Source organism: Neodiprion virginianus, chromosome 5, assembly GCF_021901495.1.
Source record: "Neodiprion virginianus isolate iyNeoVirg1 chromosome 5, iyNeoVirg1.1, whole genome shotgun sequence".
NCBI classification, from domain to species: domain Eukaryota; kingdom Metazoa; phylum Arthropoda; class Insecta; order Hymenoptera; family Diprionidae; genus Neodiprion; species Neodiprion virginianus.
The window spans coordinates 32,422,788-32,445,306 of NC_060881.1; the positions used below are offsets into that span (position 1 = coordinate 32,422,788).

The following is a 22,519-nucleotide window of genomic DNA, read 5'->3' on the forward strand; positions in this document are numbered from 1 at the left end:
CATTTGTGGCCGTATAAATGACATAGAAATGAAAGCATGGCGACAAATTCCACGGAACAAAGTTTGATTTCCAAGCCCTCGGGTGGTCGAAAATTCCATTGATATTCACTGTAGAAGATATTCCTGCGGTTTGGATATTTGATTGGATAAATTTTTAGTGAAAAATAAAACAAAAAAAAAAAATAATAATAATTAAAACACTGTAACATGGCTGTTGGTCAAAGATGGCGATTACCACACGTTAACATTCGTAACAACAAAGACCGACTCTATGATTTTTAAAACTGGAGTCTATAGATTTAGAAAAAAAAATAGTTTGCTATAACATCTCAACGATTGGTGATACAATATGGTAAAAGCTCCTGTTCGGGATTCCAGGGCATCAAAAACACCCTTTCCTCAACCCACGTACGTGTTATTTTTATTCAAACTTCACTGTTTTTCCTTCACCAGGAGCCGCCAAACGGGGTTGGCGTGGCGGACCTTTCTTCTTTCGCACGAGGTCAGGGTATTGGGTGTGCGCGGGGGATGAAGAGAAAAGGCTGTTGAGCACACGGGGAAAGCATTTCGTTCCGTTGATACGCGAATATCGTTATGATAACAATACAGAAGGGACTGCCTGTTTGCTCAGGCCCAGAATCAACCCTCTTTCCGCACCTCTCACACCCTGCTCTCCTCTCACCGCCTCGTTCCTCAGTCGAATAGTGTCGATGCGTCTGTCCGGCTAACTGGACTCCCCTTATTTCACCCTGGATCCGACGAAACAAGAGAGAGAGAGAGAGAGCCGTCTCGCACCGCTATTAACAACGCGATGTGCATCCACCGTGGAAACAAAAAGTGATGTAGATGTATAAATTTTGTTCTTTCGCCATGCGTAGTAGGACAGATGTGCCCCGATCGAACGAAACGTTTTAGGGTAGATGGAAGGCACGTGGTTTTTTACTAAAGTGATTTTTACACCCCCTCCTTACTTCGGACAAACAACGCGAATTGTGTATTCTGACGGGGTCTTAAGTAATGTTCGGTTTAATTAACTTTTCATCAAGGCAGTGGTGGTACTTTGTTGTTTTATTTTTCTTTCCCCCGTCTTCTTTTGCTTCTTCTGTTTTTTATTCGTCGATGTCCCGGGCGCCAACTTCAGACCGTCGCCACTTACTGCGTTATTATGATTAGGTTTTTCATAATTAGAATTACTCCGATCACCGAGGGTGGTGGACGTTCTGGATGTTGGCGCAGGAAGGATGAGTGTTTGGCGATGGCTGAGTACTCCGCTTCGTATTGGTAACGCGGTAAATTTATGGAGAGAAAACGAGACCGAGAGATAGATAGATAGATAGATAGTTAGATAGATAGATAGACAGATAGATAGATGGATAGATAGTGACGGAATTTTCTAAGATAGTTGGAAGACGGAGTGCTAAACAACGTCATCTCAACAAGGTGCCAAGAGAAATGAAGAGAGAAAGAGAGCCAGCGTATGTTTGCACCAGAAATTTATTCCACGAAGCCATACGGCGGTGCTGGAGGACCGATGAAGGGTTATACTTCTTGTGAAAATATCATGATAGGTACACACCGGAGAAAATATTTGCTAAGGAAAGATCGAAGTCGGGGAGAGAAAGTGGCAGGAAGGGGATGAAAAATTTTCAAATTCAATTTCCTCGTTCCGTTGACCGATCTTCCTATTATATCAACCAACCATCCAACAAACTAAGACAAAGAATCACACAGTAGAGTCTTTCACTTACGTTTTTTAACGAGGAGAAGTAGCCGAATCTCTCATGATTAGCAACGTGCTCGGATGTCGAGTCCTGAAACATGATAAGAAAAACCAACGATGTACTCGAAGCTCGTAACAATATTCAAAGTGTTCAGGATTTTCTGATGGCAAATCGGACGTCAATGATCCAAGAGTTCAAATCCTGAATCCGGCATGGGAAATCAGGTAGGATAAACTTCGCAATTTCGATAATCGAGATTCTAAAACAGTGATTACAAGAACTTGCTAGACTCTGGATGACAAATTTTGACCCACCAAGTTGAAATTGGATTCAAGAAACGGAGAAAAAGGTTCCAAAGAACCTACCCGTGAAAAGACATTCTTGTACGCAAGAATGACTATAGATAGAAGAACCATTATTATTGAAAACATGACGAACCTGATGATGCTGCTGCTGTTGTTGCTGCTGCTGCTGCTGGAGATAGAGGGTGTGCTGTTGCATAAACGACTGTAGCTGGCTCGGGCTGAGAATGTGTTGCTGTAGGAGCTGTTGCATCTGATGAAGCCCACTTGCGGGGCTAAGCATCATCTGCGATGTTGTTTGTGGTAACTGTTGCGGCGGCCCTCCAGGTGATTGTCCCTGACCAGCAGGGGTTGGAGGACTGCCTTGTTGGGGAGCCTGAGGACTCTGTCGGGGGCTGGGCTGTGAACCAGGAGCGCCCGAGCTGGGCTGTTGGGACTGCTGCGAAACGATGGGTTGCTTTTGCTGGGTCATCGGTGCGACAGTCAGTGGATGGTGCCCGGGAGGACTGAGCTTCCCATTGCCTTGGTATTCGATGTGGCCCTCGCGCTGCTGCTCGCTGTCAATCTCTTCACGAATCCGATCACGTTCCCTACCGTCACGGTCTCTACTCGCCACTGATGCTTCACGCGTCTCTTGCTGCTTCAAAGCACTGAACAGCGACGCCGCCTGTCAATGTTAAACAAATAAAACACGGCTCGTGAGAAGGTTATACTCCAAGTTGGACGGCTACACACCGTTGAGAAGAGGGCACGCGGCTTACACCGTTCTATCGTCACACAAGCCAACAGTCTTGCAACAACGAACTCTTCGAGAATACAATTTTTTTTTTTTTTATGATTCACACCTTTGCTACGAACAAATGGCAATTGGAAAAAATTACCAAACGATACCGGAAGCCGTTGCATGAATCGAGACATCGGTGAGATTGATTGCTTCAACGGTTCCAATAAAATGTCTACTAACCGTTGATTATCACTAGGTATGTTACATATATCTCTTCATGAAGGATCACATCGAAATGTCGATTCCAATATTTCTGCTATTATATTTCCACAAACTGCAGCTCTGCCGATTTGAAGGTTTGAACCTTGTAGAGGATCGGACGAAGTCCTGAGGGTATTTGCAACAGTGGTGTCTGCATTATGCAGTCTCTAGCTACCATTCATTGCCGAACAATTTCTACGTGGACCGAGCGCGCTTGGCGCGGTTGAATGGGTTCAGGGTAAAGAGTTTTCCTTTATTTTCAACAATATTGATCTTATCTAATGGTATTCGCTATCGAGCCCGAGGTAGCTTCGCCACTGTTTGACTGACTAACGCTGCTGGCTTCTCCATCCTTCCCACCAATCCACCCACCCTCGGCTCTTTCTCTCTTCCGCGAAGTAGCTTGCACGCTGCCACTGTTTACATGGTGGGATTTGTTTTATCAAGTTCTATTATCAAGGAGATCGCGGAGTATATTCAAGCAAAACTCTCGACGCTCTGCCCGGTCCAGGAAAGAGTAAGAGAAAGAGAGGAAGAGGGTTAGACGCGGTGAAAACGCGAAGCGTGAGAGAATTAGGCGTGACGAGACTTGGTGGAAGCCGGATATATTCTGATCCTGCAGTCAGAGTTTCGCGGTGAATTTTACCGAAAACAGTTTTCGTCCCGTTCCCGTTGTCTGTCGCCCATGTTTCGCGCACCTCTTCTCCACCACTACCAGAAATTCTGCCACCTCTGCGTCCTATGCTAATCCTATTTGTGTACGATTACGTATGTTTATAACATGCAAAGAAATTCTTGGCGGAACGTTATCAATGTTTAGTCAGGAGCGTGGCCTCCCAGAGTAGGTACGACGGTGTGTCGTTGCTGGTGGTGCTTGGTTGGCGGGTTCTCGACTGAAGTAAAATGAATATACCTATATGTGTACGGGGAAGAAGAGAAAAAAAAATGGAAAAAAAAACGAAGGAAACGGAAAGAAAAATAAAAAGGGTGCACGGAGAGAAAAGGGGACAGAGAATGAATCAACGAGTGTGTGACGAGTGAGTGAGTGAGCGAGTGAGTGGTTTGGCGAAATGTTGTTGAAAAGAAAAACAGAAGTGTATAGGTAGTACGTAGGTAGGGTACACGAGCAACACGGCAAAGGGGTATTTCCACCTTTACTCCTCGAAAGTGGATTGAAAAAATGTTTCGTTGGGCCTTCTTCGCTTATACCACAAATATTTGAGATCACTGTTATCCTCAGGCTGCAGTCCGCATACAGTGAAAACCGTTCCGGTAGTGGAAGCGAAACGAACATGGCTACTCGGAGATATTGAGGTATCCCATTAGGCACCCCAAATATGCTTTTCGTTCAGCCTCGTGAAGACATCCATATTTCAATCCACTAATTAATATCAGCAGCGGGCCGCGATAGTCGTAGGAAGTGGTGGAAGATGAAAAAGAAGAAGAAGGACTTGAGATTCTCGATGAGGAGCTTCCGTTCTCCACGAAGAAGATGCACGGAACGGCAGAGGTCGGCGGTACCAGACGTCAATGAGCGGGTCTTGTGTGCCGAGAGAGAAAAGTCTAGGACCATCGAGTGCCGGATAAGAGAGGTAAGACTCTTTTGGGGAAAAGGTTAAGCAAAGCTTGAGCATTGCTGCCAGCTATATGGGTCCCGGTTTGTTGGCAGTTGAGATTTCTCGGGTTCTCTCTTATCTGTTGGAAGGAGGAGAGAAGGAGAAGGAAAAGTGCGCTGCCGTCTTATATTTGAATCTTGCGTTTACCGGGTCCGTCTCTCTTCTCTGCTCTTCTCTTATGCCAGACACCAACACCAAGTGAGGAGGAACCCTCGGCAAAGACGCTCATATCTTTTATATATTAGAATTCTTACCCACCTACTACCCTCCCCGGTGTTTACTGTTTGGCTTTATTCTACCCGACTTCCCCTCCCCGTATTTTCCTATATCTACTAACCCTCAAGACCTTCCCGTCCCTCCCCGCTGCTCTTTAAATCTTTGTGATGCGCCCACGTCTCTTATTTTCCTACCGCGCTATGTGCACGCTCGACATATTGCTAGTCCTTGTTGTTTCTGCTTTTTATTTTTTTTTTTTTTATTCTTCCTTTTCTTTCTGAAACAGGTTTTTGGGCTTCTCTCTCGAATCCTTTCTCTTCCCGCCGCCTAAAAAAAGCACCCTGCAGCGAATGGGATAACCGAAAATTCTTCTCTTCTTGCGATCCTTTTTCTGTTATTTTTATTACACACCAACTCGAATAACAAGACGGTGTTTACCGAAATAACAAATAATTCGGGCCCACGTTCCTGGGACGCAAGTAAACCGGCCTTAAAACAATTGCCAATCATAATCCAAGATGGTGGCGGTGGTTCGCGGGGGTTGGAGCTTATTGTTTTTATCTCACCCCCTTTCGACGGTCGCTCACCCCGCTGTTTCGTTTAACCCCAAAGTGGGATAACCTTTATTAAAGGTACGGTTTAGCTATACCTATATTTACACACGGCTGAAGAACGGACGATTGACATTTTATGTGGATATTTATACGACACTTGACCGCTTATATGACCTTTTTACTCAATGGGCTCAGATTTGTCCGGAGTGTGATAATTTTCCAAGCTTTTTGTCGAGTTGAGCTAACTTGGATGGACGTTATAGATGATGGAATTGGACAAATCTAGCGTCTAACTATGTATGAATGGGACTGACTGACAGTGACGAGAATGGTGAAACAAATCTTGTTTGAACGAATTTGTAAATTTCCGTCAGCATAATCGACTTTGCTTTTTTCACCGAGGGATAGTTTTTCCCTTTCCATCCACGAATTTTCTCTCGACTTTTATATCCACCGAATAAGAAACGCTGTGGGTATAAGGGAAGAAGGTGTTCGCGTCTCATTGCGTATTCCCGTGACTGCAGTGCAATCAGACGCGACTCGACGCGGGTTTGTTGACGTTTGTCATAATATTTTAATATTAAATTGGAGTTTCTTGAGCAACGCGCGGCGTTTCCTATTCGCCTCGCTGACGATAATCAGACAACGACGTCTCTGCGCGACAAACTGCGAGACGGCATGCTGTGTTCGTCTCACAGATTTGTATATTTGGTGTGTATTTCCCCGACGTCTCGCAGCCCGGATGCTTTCACGGTTCTTCGAAGAGGCGCGAAGGAAGGAGGCGGAAAGAGACAGATAGATAGACAGATAGATAGTTAGATAGATAGACAGATAGATAGATAGATAGAAAGAGAGAGAGAGAATGAGACAACAAGGGTAGGGGAGGCGAGAATCCTCGAAAACATCGGTTGGCCCCCCTCAAATTGAATACGGAATATGGAATACAAATTACGGAGCAAGATATGCACGTAGAAGAAGAAGAAGATGCAGAGAACGGGCGAGGATCCCGCTGCAGGCAGCAAATAATTCAGAATTAAACTTGATATATTCGCGAATCGTTGCGATTATACCTATACATACACATATTCATATACAACACAGCCGTACCCGAAATATGTTTATACTGTATACGGTGAGGTCATATTGGTACCCACTTCCAGATTTCGGTTACATAAGTTTCAACGTTACAAGGTTTTTTGTACACTCATTCTTTACGAGAAACAAACGCAAAAACTTGAGATTATAAAAATTCTATGACTTGTTTTTCGCTTTTAATTTATTTTACATCTCTGAACCGATATCAAAAATAATGTATTTTTTTATTTATTTTTTTTCTATACCGTAAGCTTCGTACCGATGCGAGAAAATCACGAGAAGAATCAACGAATGTCCGACGCGATTTTCCCTCCAACTTTATTATTCTACGCAACCGTTGCATCCAATTTCTGGCTGTAATGTAACAATTATCTCGTTCCGTAATCTGAGTGTGACTTATAGATATAATGCTGAAATTCCCTGCGCTGTAAATGTAACGCGTCGACGCGGTATATTCTGCAAGCTCCTTCAATCCCGCGAACGACCGATGACGTGCGTCAGACTGAATCTCATAAATTTCTCACATTCGCCAGCTCGATTTGCCAGCGTTTGAATCAATGCTAACCGTACAACACATCTATTTCTACGACTTATATAAGCTTGGGAAAGAATTAAAGACAATTGAAGAAGTTTTTCCTAAAAACGAAGGAGAGAAGGAAAAAAATTAAATACTTGTCAAGTAATTGATAAACAAGAGCCATGAATGAAACAAGTTTTTTAATTATGTTTAATTTCTTGATTCTTGTTAAAAGAAAACCGAAAACCTGATAGATTTTCAGTTGGTCGTTCGATAATAAAAAAAAAAAGTACAACTTCGTTTATTCGTGACTTGAATATCGTGGGTTTTGATATCTGATTGATTCAGAAGCTCTGACACGGGCTTATATAATTTATAGCTCGTGATTGTTTCAATTAAATGATAAATAATTGACGATAGAGAGAAGAAAAAAAAAGAAAAGAAAATAGGGTAAACGACGACGGTAGGATTGAAAAGTTGAAGCGAAGAAAAAGTGAAAAAAATGTCCCGGTTCGGTATACGGCTAGATCGTATTTTCCCGCCTATATAATTCAATAGAATAGCCAATGGATCGACAATGAAGTATCTCTGCAGGCAACCCATTCTATCGGCTATCAATTAGCATGTTTGAACTGAGATTCGAATTTCCCGAGGTCCATCCGGAGTTTCGCTCTTATTCGTCGGCTTCTGTTACCGCCGTTGATGCAACGGCATTGCATCCATCGAACAGTTTCGTTGAATGATTAAGCACGATTCTCCGTTGGTCTCTTGTTCTCCCGTGCAGACTCGTTCCTCCCATTTATCTCCTCCATTTTCCTCGTTCTCGTAGTTGGTGATGATACCTCTACACACTGGTCCGCAAGTCCAGAATCATCTCTGATTTCTAATGTGACTGTTTTTACTAAAAATAAGTGAATCGAGATCGCGAGTTCAGCGACATCTCGCGAAAAAAAAAAACACTTTTTTGAGGTTATGACACGTGCAGTTATGCTGTTGTATACCGTTCCTTTTGACGTGGAAAAAGATTCTTTTTTTTTTTCTACTGTGACTAGGCATCATTTCTGTCAATTATTTATCCCTCAAGAATATAAGTATTGCCGAATTCAACCGTTACAGTGGCGCCACCTGATCAGTTGTTCACCTAACTTGTCAACAGTTTCTACGATAACGTCTACCTTCTCTTTGTTTTTGTAATTACAATACAAGAATATCGTTAATTTCGTTTTTCTCAGACTTCATTTACGCTGAGAAGTCGCGATCTCGTGAAAAGAAATTTTTTCAGGTTATGTTTACGTCGTGCATTTCCATTCTGTGATAACTTCAGTGCATTTTTACCGTCATATGATTTCCTTTTAACGCAGAAGAAAATACATATTTTCTCTTCACCCTTTGTCATCCTTACTGATAAATATTTAGCTAACTTGACTTATCCCTCAAGAATATGACTAGCAAAATTCATCGATTACAGTGGCGTCGTCTGACCATTTCGCCTAACCTAACCCGCAACATAGTTTCCACGATTAATGTCTATCCTCTTTTTCTCCTTGTAGGTAATTGGAATTGCAGAATACCGTTAATTTACTTCATCCTCCGTCATATATTCCGGGGTTGTTTTTCTCCCCCGCGTCTTTCGAGTCTGCGAGCACATTTCGAATTTCTCATTTCCATACCAAGTATATCGTGCCCGGACGGGCGAATTGCAAACCGAGACACGCGTGCGTGAAAAGTTGGAATCAGAGGGTCCGCTTGTAGCAAAATTTTCACCAACAGGGCGGGAAATGATCGCGCGTTCCTGTAGAGAACGCAGCAAGGCGGGCCCCGTTGCATATTTGCATGTGCGTTAACATCAGCTACCTACACAGGCAGCTTCGAGGCTCATGTTTGTAGATTCGCTCATCCGTTTTGCAAGCAAGCCCGCAGAATGCTCGAGGAATTATTCCCTTCGATGCACCATCCGCGGAATTTCACCCCCGTCTCGTCTCCGCGCCAACCCCGCGCCATTTATACCAACCAACGAATCCCCCTCCCCCCCCCCCCCCCCCCCCGTATCATCCCGTCGCTAATTCTTCCGTCCTTTCACCGCGGATTCTTCAACGCCTCCGCCGCATTCTTTCCTAAGCGATAACCTCGATTGGAAAATAGAGGTTGAACGAAAAGGGTTGAAAATCGGAATTTCGGTTTTTTTTTTTTTTTTTGTTTTTTCTTTTCTTTTGTTTTTACAACACGCGTCGAAGCGACACGATTCATTGTATGCTCGGAATTTTAACTCGTCGTGTTCAGAGTGCAGGAAAAATATCGATCGAGAAGATTGCTAATTAAAGATTCAGAGGAAATATTCACGAAAACATTTTTGCACCCTTAAGAGATCGTCTTGGTGTATAATTTTCGAAATTCTTTTTTCTTTCGTCACATTCTTTATTTGCATTATCCGATAGTGTGGACGGGGTATTGTATGGACTTGGCATTTCAGATTGATCGTAATTAGACAATTTATACACGAAATTCCGCCCTCGTAACTTTGAACGCGTTTTTCTTTCTTCATTATCGTAGTTTTCAGTATCAAAGGAAGAATTTTCAAGCTCTCCGTCGCAAATTTGGACACAACATTATTCACGCCGTTCTTCATCTGCGTGCTATAGTAGGCACTTTTTTTTTTTCTTAATCTCGATATTTTTTTTCAACGAAAAACTGTCGAAAAAATCGGCTGAATTCGATCCATTTTTTCAAACCGCCGCGGTTCTGTCAATTTTTATAAAAGAACAAAAACCGCCATGGCAAGATAGCGGTTTTCATACCGATTAATGATTACACATTTCGTTTCAGATAATGTTTACGGCTACAACCTTCCTTTTTTTCGAAGACATTTTGCGACCGTGAAAAATAAAAATGTAAAAAAAAAAAATCATAAACCCAAACGTTTAAAAATGTATTTTCTATTTTATGCGAGTGTTTTGTATTTGACATGAAAAAAAAAAGTCAGACTGATGAGCGTATTTTAACCATCGTAAAGACCAAAAAAAAAAAAAAAAATTGCAACCACCAAAAAGTAAAGTCTTCGAAAAATCGAGGAACAAACTTGGTGTTTCAAAGATGAGAATTCACCTTCAGACTTCTTTGGCACTTGATTGCATAAAGGAAGAAGTAAAATGGAGGGAGAGGGGGTGGGGGGGGGGGTGAGCTTGGGGGTGGAAGTGAAATAAAGAATGCATCGCTGGACGTTTGTTTAATTTCGCGTAGCTTCGCCATCGGTGCCGGGAGAGCTGAACCTTGAAGTAAAAAGAGAGAGAAAGAGAGAGAGAGAGAGTTTGTGCTTGAGCTTGAGCTTGAGCCTGAGCTTCGGGGTTCGGGTTTCGGGTATGGTTGCCAGACAAGCTGTATACAAGAGTTGTTAATGAAAATCAAACAACGTAAAAATTACGTTTCACAATTGGCGGCGGTGAGGCGATGAGGAGGCGAGGAGGTGTGTGCCCAGGTATACCAACCACCCCTCCTTACGAACCCGCGGCTACACCCACGCACGTCTCGCTCGGCAAAAGTGGAAAGTGAAAAGTGTGTTGGTAACGAGCTTTTTCCCTTTAGTCAGCCTTTTCTTCGCTAGCCGGATCCGCGAGAGCTGTATCAGCTTAGGAGGGAAAAACACCCCTCGGGCCGTTTACAATTTTCTCCTCGATTCAACCCTTCCTTTTTTTTTTTTTCTTTTTTTTTTTCATTCTTCTCAGGTTGATCATACCTTATCTATAACACTGGTCAACTGTCGTTTTCTTATCCTCGATATTTCAGTGATCTCGGTAAGATTTTATCCAAACGACTCTAGGATTAAGCGTGATTTTTCAAAATCTGTTCCAGTTATTTATTTTATCGACATTTTTATACGTGACTTGAAATAAGCAATATTTAGACGAAAAATCCGATATTTTTTTGTTTTTTTTTCTTGGGAATACTCAAAGCTTGCCAAAAAATACAGCCTCGGCAAAAAGAAAAAAATTGACGACGAAGAATTTACGAATAAAATTATGATTATATCAGAAACCATCCCCCTCCTTAAAATACCACAATAACATGAAAAACTGGAGTCAATATAATATAATAATGATTCTATTTGTAAATTATATGTTCTCGGAAAACAAAATTCACGGAAAAACTTTGGGCAACAGAAATTTTTTTTCTTTTTTTTTGTGTTGAGCTGTGCGATTATTATTACTATCACACCCTACCACGATTATATTGAGAGATAATGAAGAGACCGTTATATAATTTTTCGTTTTCAATGTAGATTTAAGATTCCGCGATTATTGTTCACGATTATTGTTTTCATTGTTCTTAATTTTCCCACAGACATGTTACATCCATCTACTAATACAGTTTTTGCACGTATATTGCATTCGATTGAAAAATACGACAAGAGATTTACAAGTAATGTACGACAACTGTTTGTAACCTCGAATTTTGTCACCGATTTATAATTCAGTATCAATTAGTGCCTGGGTGAATTATAAAGTGGCTCTTCTCGAGTCTCACCTTTTATAAAGTCAGAGAATATCTCGCGGCTCGCTCATTTCTCGACAAGTTTAGAGAGCTCAGTGAAGAACCTTGAAAGACTGGTTCAAAGATAAAAGCAAAATTATATGATAACTGAACCAAAAATTTTCAAAACTAAACAATTTCTGTCCTCAATCTTTTTTAAACGTTCGTTTATTCTTTTCATTATTCCTTTTTTTGTTTCATCGGTATTTAGAATTATGATTTATATAACATAATGTCGTCGAACGTTGATACACTTTTCAAAAAGCTTCCGACATTTTTTTTTTTACACCTGGAAATATTTTTCTCTGCTAGAATGATGAAAAAATTAGCTTCTCGCAATTTTTTTTTTTTTTTTTGAAACTGTTTCATAAATTAAAGCGCATAATTTTTAGTGGTAACATTTTCGTCTCTCTATTATCGACTAATCCGTAAATTAGATATTCGCATGATGCGTACGTCTAGGTATGGTTTGAAAATAAAAAAAAATAACCAAAAAAAAAAAAAAAATGAGCAAAGTGTAAAACAGCGCAGCAACGAGTTACAATAAAAGTTGAAAAATACTTGTATGCAGCACAAGATAAACCGTATCGAAAAAACGTTTGCGGTACACGTTTGACGAGGGGTTGGGCGGAAGAATAATAATAAAAAGAGAGGTGAAGAAAGGAGAGGCGCGGAGGGGGGGGGGGGGGGGGAGGGGATGACGAAGAGGAGGCAGCGGGGTTAGCAATCTCGTGAGGTAAGGTAATAATAATTAATACGTAATATAATTAGCATGACGAACGAACGAAGGTATAAAAAGGCAGGGGTGAAAGGGAGGGAAGGCGGGCGGGCGTCAGATGAATCATAAATAAGAATAATAAATAGTAAATAGAGAGGGAATGAGCCCCGGCAGGGCATCGCAGCTCGGTCGAGGGGTTGGAAAATTCTCCGGGGTTGCACGGAGGGGGTGGCGAAGGGAAAGGGAAAGGGAAAGGAAAAGGAAAAGGAAAAGGGAATGGCGAAGCCACCCCGAAGCCACCCCTTCGGAAAGCTTACTGCAGCTAAGAAACAATTGAGGGCGAAACTGCGGTTAAAAATTACCTGATATTACTTAAAGCCGGCCTCAAACTGCTCGACTCCGAGAATCCTCCCCGGTTTCACCCCCTCAACCCCCGTGAACCCCTTTAGCACGGCGCTGATTTTGTGCACAGCTTGGGTTCTTGATGATACAATTAAAACCCGGCAACATCTCGACTCGCTTTTCCGACTCGGAAAATTATCCGATATTTTTCATCCCGCTACCCGCGAGACAGACTCTAACCCTCCCCTTTTTCTCACCCCCCCCTCCACATCGTGCCGTAATCTACCGTCCGAGGAACTCTCGACCCAATCTTGGATTCTTCAAGCCGGATCTTAATTCCGGATACAGCGTCGCGATTCGAATCGTTACGTGTAGGAGGAAATAAAGAGAGGACGACGGGAATTTCAGGAGATTCAAGTTTGCCGAAATTTGATAATTTTTGTCGACTTCATTACCGTATATACACATACATATATATATGTTAAGTCATATGTTGAGTATTCCCGAAATTACTGCAATTTCGTAAACGGCTAATATCCGTTTGAATATTCGAAAAATAATAAAACACTTGAGTTACGAACGAAATCTTTGAATTTAATAATCAAAGCAATTTTTTTCACTCAACAATCATCAACGACAATTTTTTCCAGCGATAAATTGTAACTCATTCGTATATTGCGATTTAAATTAGCTAGATTATAGGTCAATTGGTAAGCTTTTCAAGGTTAGAAAAACATTTCTTCTCTTATTTCAAAACGACGGGAAAAGTTCAGTGAATTATACCATGAGTATAGACTTTGAAAAGGAGGAACGAAATTGCCGACTGGTTACGACGGTATTTCTGTACGTATATATAATGTATATATATATACATATGTATATACGTGCTGCAGGTTCGCAAAAGAGATGATTATAGTGGAACGAGTAGAGAGAACTAAAGTTAAAACGATTACTGTGTTTAATATTCATTTATGGTTTAACGTCTTGAATATTACCATTGGCATTAAAGATACAGAGAGAGCGAGAGAAACAGAGAGAAAAAAAGAAAGAAAGAGAGAGGAAGACTTGAGGTGGCAAGCGAGAGAAATTGAAGAGAAATTGGAGAAAGAGAGAGCAATAGAAAAATAGAAAAACGTAAACTTGACGATAGAAAGCTGTGTAAATAAATCTAATGAGTATTGTAAATAGTATTTATCGAAGAGGTGAAAATCGTTTAAAAAAAAAAAAACTTATCGTTTGACGAGAAAAATAAATAAATAATAAACCGATTACGAAGATAATTTTTATGGTGAAAACGATATTACTCGCATGGATTTTAGTTTTTATATATTATTTTTTTTTTTTATTATAAATATCTAGAATATTTTCATCAATTCCCCGTCACAATTTACTTTCCTTGTTTCACCCTCAGCGGACAACTTTTCTTTCACCCTCTCACCGCTCTCCTTTCAATCAGAGATTCATTTAAATCGAGTCGCACGCAATGTCTTAAATACATTTTATTTTTGTTTTGAGCCTGCTTTATTGCGTCCGAATTTTAATACCGTTGTTTGGCTTAAAATTTCAAAGATACTCGACTAACTCAATTCGACAATCAAAGCAACGTTCGATTGCTCAAAGATTTTCCCCGGTAGAATTAAGTGGAAGAAGAAAAAAAAAAAAAAACCGTTGCCGATGGAAGAATTTTTTTTTCATTGTTTAGTCGTTGATTGCATCGTAAAGACTCGATTAATTACTTTTAATGTGAGTGAAAAAAATTTGAACAAACATTTTACTCACACGGCGGCAATGAATGTATGAACAACGAAAATTTAAATCTCGATCGTTATAGATAAATAATAATTCAAAGCCGATGTTCCGATATTCTATGTATAAATTCTTCCCTGCTGCAGCAATGAATATATAAAACATGTGATAAATTTCAAACAAACTTTATACACGTATTCAGACATTATATTTCACTGTTTCCTTCCACCTCTCCTCCTTCTTTCAGTTTCAGTTTCTTTTTATATTTATGTTTATTCCAATTTCGTGCTTCGAATATCAGCGAATTTATTCACGAGCCGTGAATTCGGTGAAAAGTAATAATTCGTCTTTATACATGCCTGTACGTCTCTTCTATTCTCTACCTCTACACAAAGAGTGAATTACTAACGACTGCGTGATTCGTCTTTAGCCATAATTCACTGCGCATGCTCCACGATACGAGACCTGCTTTTGTTTTTCATGGCGACCAACCGTCACCGAGCATAACTTGTGCCGGCAACTGTCAAAATTTTTTAGGTTATGTACGTCTAAATATATGACGTTTGGTCACCCTGGCAAACAACTGATCTCGAATTGTAGAGCTTGCGCATTAAATTACAGCATTCGTTAGAAACTCACTCTTAGATACATAAAACCCAACATCTCTGTCTGTCCGTTCGTACGTTCGCTTATAACTCTAGAACTACCGAACCGATTTTGATTATATTTTTTTCTCTGCACAGCCACAACGTCTGGCCAGATTTTAGGCTACATTTCGTTACAACCGGATTAATATTTTTCAAGATATAACGATATTTGTAAGGCAAACTGTAAGGGGATCGCACACTTTGAATGCGAACGCTGACTGAAATCTCACAGATAACGAAAAGTTGCGTTCAAGATTTTTCGAGCTATCGGCAAGCTGTAGAAAAAAGTTCACGAGAGCTTGAGTATATGTCTATAAATAGTTTGTACCGCAAGATGCGTTTTAAAATATTCGCGGACGGATCCGCAACGGGCTGCTGTGTAATATGTGATATACGAAAATGCACAAGATATCCACGCGTGCCAACTTTACGGACATCCGTATTCAAAGCGACACCCTCCACGAAGAAACTAAACTTGTCTGCGGGATGATCTCGTATATTTCATATATAATATCAGCAGGGTGGCTGTTTTCCTTGTATATAACCTGAATACACCATATACGCATAACATACAACGATGCACACCGTATATTACCATATTTTTCCCATAATGCGCCCGCGCGTGTTGCTCGCATTATTATCATCATTATTATTATTATTATCATATCGTCTCGCGTATCGCGTGACCCACACGCATATAATTTCAAACTTTCCCTCCTCATATTATACAAGTTCTTCTCTCGATGAGGCGCGTGAAAAAAAAAAATTTGAAGCAGAAACAAACAAAAATACAAGAAAAAAAAACACTTTCGAAATTTTTTCATCAAATAATTCGATCGAGTTTCGAGATCGATTTTTATCTTCTTTTTCACCGACAAATCAACCCTTTCTATCATACATTTTTCCTTACCCGAGATTCGCTTCAAATTTTTCGTACATAGGCTGTTTTTGGTATCAATGATTACAAATCTGAAATCGAAATTCGAAAACTCGAAAATGACGGAACTAAAATTGCGGACAAACCAAAAAAATGAGAAAAAATCAGTATTGGAGATATTTCAGGGACCACGTGTCGAACCATAAAACTCGAAAATCGTCAAACTACCAGAAAAATAGTTTGATGAATAAAAAGCAGCGGAAAAAAAAATGTATAACGCTGAGCGTCCGAGCGTGAAAAAAATTAATAACGAACGAGGAATACGAAAACTATTTGTAGCTAAAAGTTGGAGGAAAAGAGGGTGGAAAAAAAAATAAAAAATAGGGTAAATTCTGCCGCGCCCCAAGAACGTCTCAATTAAGAACCGGCATTGTGTACCTTGGTTCCCCGACCACCGATAGGTAGATACTTAGGCATACGTGTGGCACGTTTAATGACGGTTCTACGTGTCTTGAACTCGCCTTAATTACCTCGTCACACCTGGACGCCCGCCCGAGTCGCTTACCGACCACGCCTATCGCCTCAAGTTAGTTACTCAACCGTGGCAAGCTTTCTTGCTGCTCAATATCGAAAAACACTCGGGCACGGTAAGTAGTGACAAAATAAAAGAGATGGTAAAAGGAAAAAAAGAAAAAAGAAACTAATAACAATGAAAATAAAGAAGAAGACGGTGACGCGAGGAGTATTGGTACAAAAAAAAAAAAAAAAAAAAAAACACGATGATTATGATGCGACTTATCTATAATTATACTACCAATCAATGTACGGATCATTTTTAGACTAGCTAGCCTTTCATACTTTCGGTGTGTATTTTATCAAGCGAAAAATGCTTCACTTCGCTTCATTTTATTAGTAGGTATCTTTTTCCGATTTCTCCTTTTTTTTTCCCCCGCGAGTGCAGGAATAGAGAAAATTTTACACGGAAGAAAAAAGAAAAGAACACAAATCGCGAACGTTAGCGAAAGATTATTGTCGATTGCGTGTAATTTGAAGAACAAAAAAAAAAAAAATATTCGGCAAAAGTAAAAAGTGATGCCGAGAAATCACTCGTCGAGAAGAATATGGGCAGTGGAAAGACGGAGAATTGAAGAAGTTCGATACATCGAGTTGTGTGTAATATACCTACAGGTAGATTACGTACGTATTAAAAATTATAGGAGATTTCCACACACGGTTCTTTCGGCTTCGATAAACAATATTCTATATATTTAGCTCGAGGCAAGATTAAAGTACAACGCGTGTCTTCTTGATGATTACTGTATATGTGTGTGTATCGTACAATTACGGTATATACAGACAAACGAGTGCGTCGTTTGTTGTTATAACGTATACATATATCTATTTATACGTAGAGATAGGTACGAAGAATGCATGGGAAAATCATTGTTACGAAATATGTTTACCACCAGGTGAGAAACAAAAGTTGCGGTTAATTGGTCGGTCATTACGTCCCGCTTATATTCCGAACACTGAAGGCACTCTCGCACACACGAATCGTTCGTTTCACTTTGTTATCCACGACTTGAGGCAATTGTCTTAGGAATGAGTGTGTGCGAGTGCATCTGCGGGTATTTATTGTGCTCTGTCTTTATCACGCTTATTGTTAATGCGGGTAAAAGAGAGTGGAAGTGAAGTGTAATTTTGTTTATTGTTTCGTACGCCCCTGCTTGAGGATAATTATAGGCGTATACGAAAAGAAGAAGAAGAAGAAGAAGAAGAAGAAGATTGGAAGACGGTTTTTGTAGAATCACCGCGAAGGATTTGACTGTCGGTGAGAAAAAAATGTCAGGCGTTGATACGATGTACCTGTCTTGAAAAATCGGTAAGAAAAAAAAAATCGGCATAATTTTTACGACAAATATTGCACATCTCTGCGAGAAGTCGCGAATTTTTCATATCGTTTGGAAAATCTCGCGTGATCGAGAATTGAAAATCGGTAATTGTATTTGGTGGGGTGAAAAATCGGTATTCTTTCGAAATTTTTATATCAGAAAATTAGCATCGTACCCACGCGTATAATGCAGGTGACGATTGATTACGGAAGCAAAGAAATAAACATGCCGATTTTTGTAGAAACACCGCGAAGGATTTGACGGTTGATCAGAAAAAAATGTCAGGCGTTGATACGATGTACCTGTCTTGAAAAATCGGTAAGAAAAAAAAAATCGGCATAATTTTTACGACAAATATTGCACATCTCCGCGAGAAGTCGCGATTTTTTCATATCGTTTGGAAAATCTCGCGTGATCGAGAGTTGAAAATCGGTAATTGTATTCGGTGGAGTGAAAAATCGGTATCCTTTCGAAATTTTTATTTCAGTTAATTAGCATCGTACTCACGCGTATAATGCAGGTGACGATTGATTACGGCAGCAAAGAAATAAGCATGCCGATTTTTATAGAAACACCGCGAAGGATTTGACTGTCGGTGAGAAAAAAATATGAGGCGTTGATACGATGTACCTGTCTTGAAAAATCGGTAAGAAAAAAAAAATCGGCATAATTTTTACGATAAATATCGTACATCTCTGCGAGGAGACGCGATTTTTTCATATCGTTTGGAAAACCTCGCGTGATCGAGAGTTGAAAATCGGTAATTGTATTCGGTGGAGTGAAAAATCGGTATTCTTTCGAAATTTTTATTTCAGTTAATTAGCATCGTACCCATGCGTATAATGCAGGTGACGATTGATTACGGAAGCAAAGAAATAAACATGCCGAAGGGGACTATTTTCAACCGATTACCAGGTCGTAGCAGATTCAGATTTTCTTGTTTCGCCATACGCGAGTTTTATTGCTATACTCGTTCTATAACGGATCGCAATTATGGCTTGTGATATAAACTCATTGTTCAGTGAGATCGGCGCTCCGATACCGATCATCGTTGATCGTTTGAAAAATATACCGATTCTATAAATATTGCTCAAGTACGTCGGATATATCAGAAAAATCGTATAGTTTTCCCGATTATCATCATTATCGTGATTATTTCTCGATTAACGATCGTAGCTAATAACAATCTTGATATTTTTGCAGGACAGGTTCTTCGGAAAGGTGATTGAATTCATCGAACGGTTGAAAAGAATTTCATTTCTTACAGCGATAGGAAAAGTTTTGTAACATCGTTATCGTTTGTTACAAAAACTGCTTGAATATTGTTTTAGTTATAAAAAAAAGTGTCAGTTTATAACTGCATATTTTATTACGATCAAAGTTGTCAATATCGCATTTTTTGGTAATTTTAACGCAAAATCAGTTTGTTTCATTGACTATATTTTTCCAATCAAAAAAGGCCTTGACTTCAATTTATCGTAATAGATACATGAAAATATAGTAAAAGTGACCATATTAAAAAATTTCATATTTTCTGGTTACAGCTACGAAAATGATTTTCATTTCGTACCAGCTTTCAACTGCGGTAAAAAAAATGAAAACAGTTCGATCCAAGACAACATTTATTCCAATTGTCGTTAGCAAAATGTGATTTTTCAATTGAATAACATATTTTTACACTGTTTCATATTTCCAGACTACAATTGAATAAAATAATTGAATGTATTCCAAGGATTATTGGAATTAATATTCTCTTGGATTCAAACCTTTATCTTGGTTTTTTTTTTTTTTTTCTTGCTCTTAAAATTTATCCGTCCTCTAGCGATGCTTCGACACATTCGACCAAGAAAGAAAGAAAGGAAGAAAGAAAGAAGGAAAGGCGCGCGCTCTATTCGTCCCTGCGCAGAGTTTCGAGGATGGGTATAATTGAATATTGATATATTGTTATGGATTGATCATACGCGGGATAGGAACGAATTGGCCGGGCCCATTGTCAAAAGCCTTTTCTCGACGCTATGCGCGCCCTTCCAGCGCCACAATATTGTTGCATCCCCTTATTTATTGCGTCTGGTTCATTGATAGTACAAGCAATTCGGCATAACGGGGAAAACCCCGTTGTCTTCGATAAGGGCATCCCCGTTTTGACTGACTGCTAAATTATTCTCAGTATTTCGCTATCCGCAATTTCAAACGTATGGATTTACTCGTTCGACGGATCTACAATGCACGTATATATGTATATACATATATATATATATATATAATAGGTGAGTGTTATACCTTCTTGGAGAGATTTTCTTGTAACAACAAGAGAAAAGAAGGGGGAACAAAAAAAAAAAAAAGAAACGTTCGCAAAGACCGTTGTAATCGAAAAATAGTTCGATTACACCGGTCGACAAACATTTTTGTTTTTATTATTGCGCCAGAGTTGAGTTGATTATTTTTTTCTTTTTTTTCATGCTTCTCAAAACGATGGAAAAATATACCCTCCTTAAAGTTTGGATTTGTAATCTTGGGAGAAATAATAACAATTTAATAACTTCGCTGGCGCAAGTTTACAGATAATTTGTGTCTGGGTTTTGTGTACGTAATTATTACGTGTAAAGTGATATTGAACAGATAAGAATTGGTGGTTTAAAAAAAAAGTTTTATTTCGCAACTGAGAGAGTGGTATGTTGAAATTGTAGAAAATCTACTATTTCGATTATTCAGTTGATATGAAAAAAAAAAAACCGAAACAATATTATTCTCGAATAAAGGGAATCGAATTAAAATCAGCAAAATTTCGGTTGTTATAACAAATACAGTTTACGTTATTCGAATTAGTTTTGATGCTGATATTTTTTCAAATCAAAGTCTCCAGTGAGATTGAAAATTTTTACAGTGAAAATAAAAATAAAAAATAAATAAACAAACGAAGAACCAGGTTAAATTATCGTGAATATCGGGGTGAAAAAATCGAATTTCAGACTTCGGTGATATTTAGTATAAATTTGCAGAAGAATATGGAAGAAAACATTAAATGTGCCAACTACGATAATAACAATTTATGTTGTTACTCACAGAGGGTCGAAGCGAGTACAACCAATGGTTTGAGAAGAGTCGAGAGAGCCTCACCTGTAACAGATAAAAAAATTGAATGGAAGTCGAAAAAAAAAAACAACGAATTACGTTCCATCGATGCGATAAATTATTACAAAAAAAAAACCAGGGGTATCTATTATAGCTGCTTAAAGTAAGAACGGATCTCGAAGAAAGGTGAAACGAGAAGAGGATAAAAAAAAAAAAATGGGTGCGTGTACTTATGTACGCGCGTGAGAAGTTATACTTCTTTGGCATCATTAAAAAATACACAACATGTCAAAATCTTCTGTCACACAATGATAAAGAAGAGAAGTATGTAATAAAAAACAATAAAACAAATAACGGATGTCTTACATTGTATTTAAATAATCTATTAAATTTTTGTCACGAACTTTTTATTAAATGTTCTATTAAATTTATTTCTTCATTTTGTAAATATTAAAAAACCAATAATAAATACTCAACATTGATAATTTAATAATATTTAGTATTAATTATATTAAATAATGATATTTTAATTTATATCAATAAATAATACATACGGATAACTAACCTCAATTATATTGGAGCACTTGAAAAAGTATTATAGCACAATTTTTTCACTAATATTCACAAATAGTAAATAATATTAATCCAAATATTCAATTTAAATCACTACTGAATATATTTTATTGCCACATATATAATTCGCACTTGTATGAAAATAAAACACGTGTTGTGACTGTAAAAACTAAAACCATGTGGATAAATATTTAGCTTTTTTTCGAGACTCAATGAATTCGGTTGAGTGGGCAACTTCATCCTGTTAATTTCGTGTTACAGTGATGCGCGCGCATGAATTCGGTTGAGCGGGCAACTTCATCCTGTTAATTTTGTGTTACAGTGATGCGCGCGCATCCTGAAATTTCACTCTCATCAGTTTTTCATAACACGCCTAAAGAAGTATAACTTCAAAAAAAAAAAAAAAAAACAATAGATAGCGGAAAAGAGAAGAGGAAGAGGAGGGAATAAAAATCGTCACCGCCAGACAAGTTCGAATGTTCTCGAAAAACAACTTCGCATAGCTACTCGCTTAACCAAACACTTCCGTGTTCTGTCCCGGGCTACGGCTAAAAAAATTTTTTTACGCGAAAATTGAATTTGAAGTGAAAAAGTACGTTTGCGATGTGGAGAAAAAAAAAACAATAATAAAAAAAAAAAAACGTATAAAATCTCCAACGCGACAATTGTATATTTTATACACGATTTATTAATTATACACGAGATATGTAAAATGTACCATAAGTATAATACGAAAAACTCCCAAGGATTTCTGCGACTCGTTGTTGTGCCCGGCCGAAATAATCGCGATTAAGAAAATAGATTACTTTTCTTTCTTACAATATCGCAGTTAAAGCGTAGAGGATATGTGATACCCGCGACAAGTGTGACTCGCGATTAAATCGCTTCTCGCCACGGTGATTGTGATATGTCATATGTATACCCGCGTATGAACGATACAACTTTCGTTCCATCCAAATCCGTAAGCACACAAATGCGATGGGCGAACGTTAATGAACGTATACGTTGTTCTAACCTCGGGGGCTTAGAAAGGAATTAACCGCGTGTATGAAATTTTTCACCGTCTTATTTTCTGGGACACGTGCTGGGTACGAAAAGTTTCAAATTTTTCGTCCTGTCAGA

At 39.1% G+C, this 22,519-nt stretch overlaps 1 protein-coding gene across 7 annotated transcripts in view; it reads right to left on the reverse strand.

Annotated features, from left to right (window-relative positions):
- Positions 1-22,519, reverse strand: part of LOC124305111 (forkhead box protein P1) — a 212,223-nt gene that overhangs the window by 19,568 nt on the left and 170,136 nt on the right. For 6 of the 7 annotated variants that reach the window (XM_046764169.1, XM_046764173.1, XM_046764174.1 and 3 more), the window contains 3 exons: positions 20,816-20,869; positions 2,160-2,690; positions 1,749-1,811 (listed from right to left, as the gene is read on the reverse strand). In XM_046764169.1, the coding sequence (XP_046620125.1) occupies positions 1,749-1,811; positions 2,160-2,690; positions 20,816-20,869 (648 nt within the window). The remainder of the gene's footprint in view (positions 1-1,748; positions 1,812-2,159; positions 2,691-20,815; positions 20,870-22,519) is intronic. The other variant, XM_046764172.1, reaches the window with a different exon arrangement.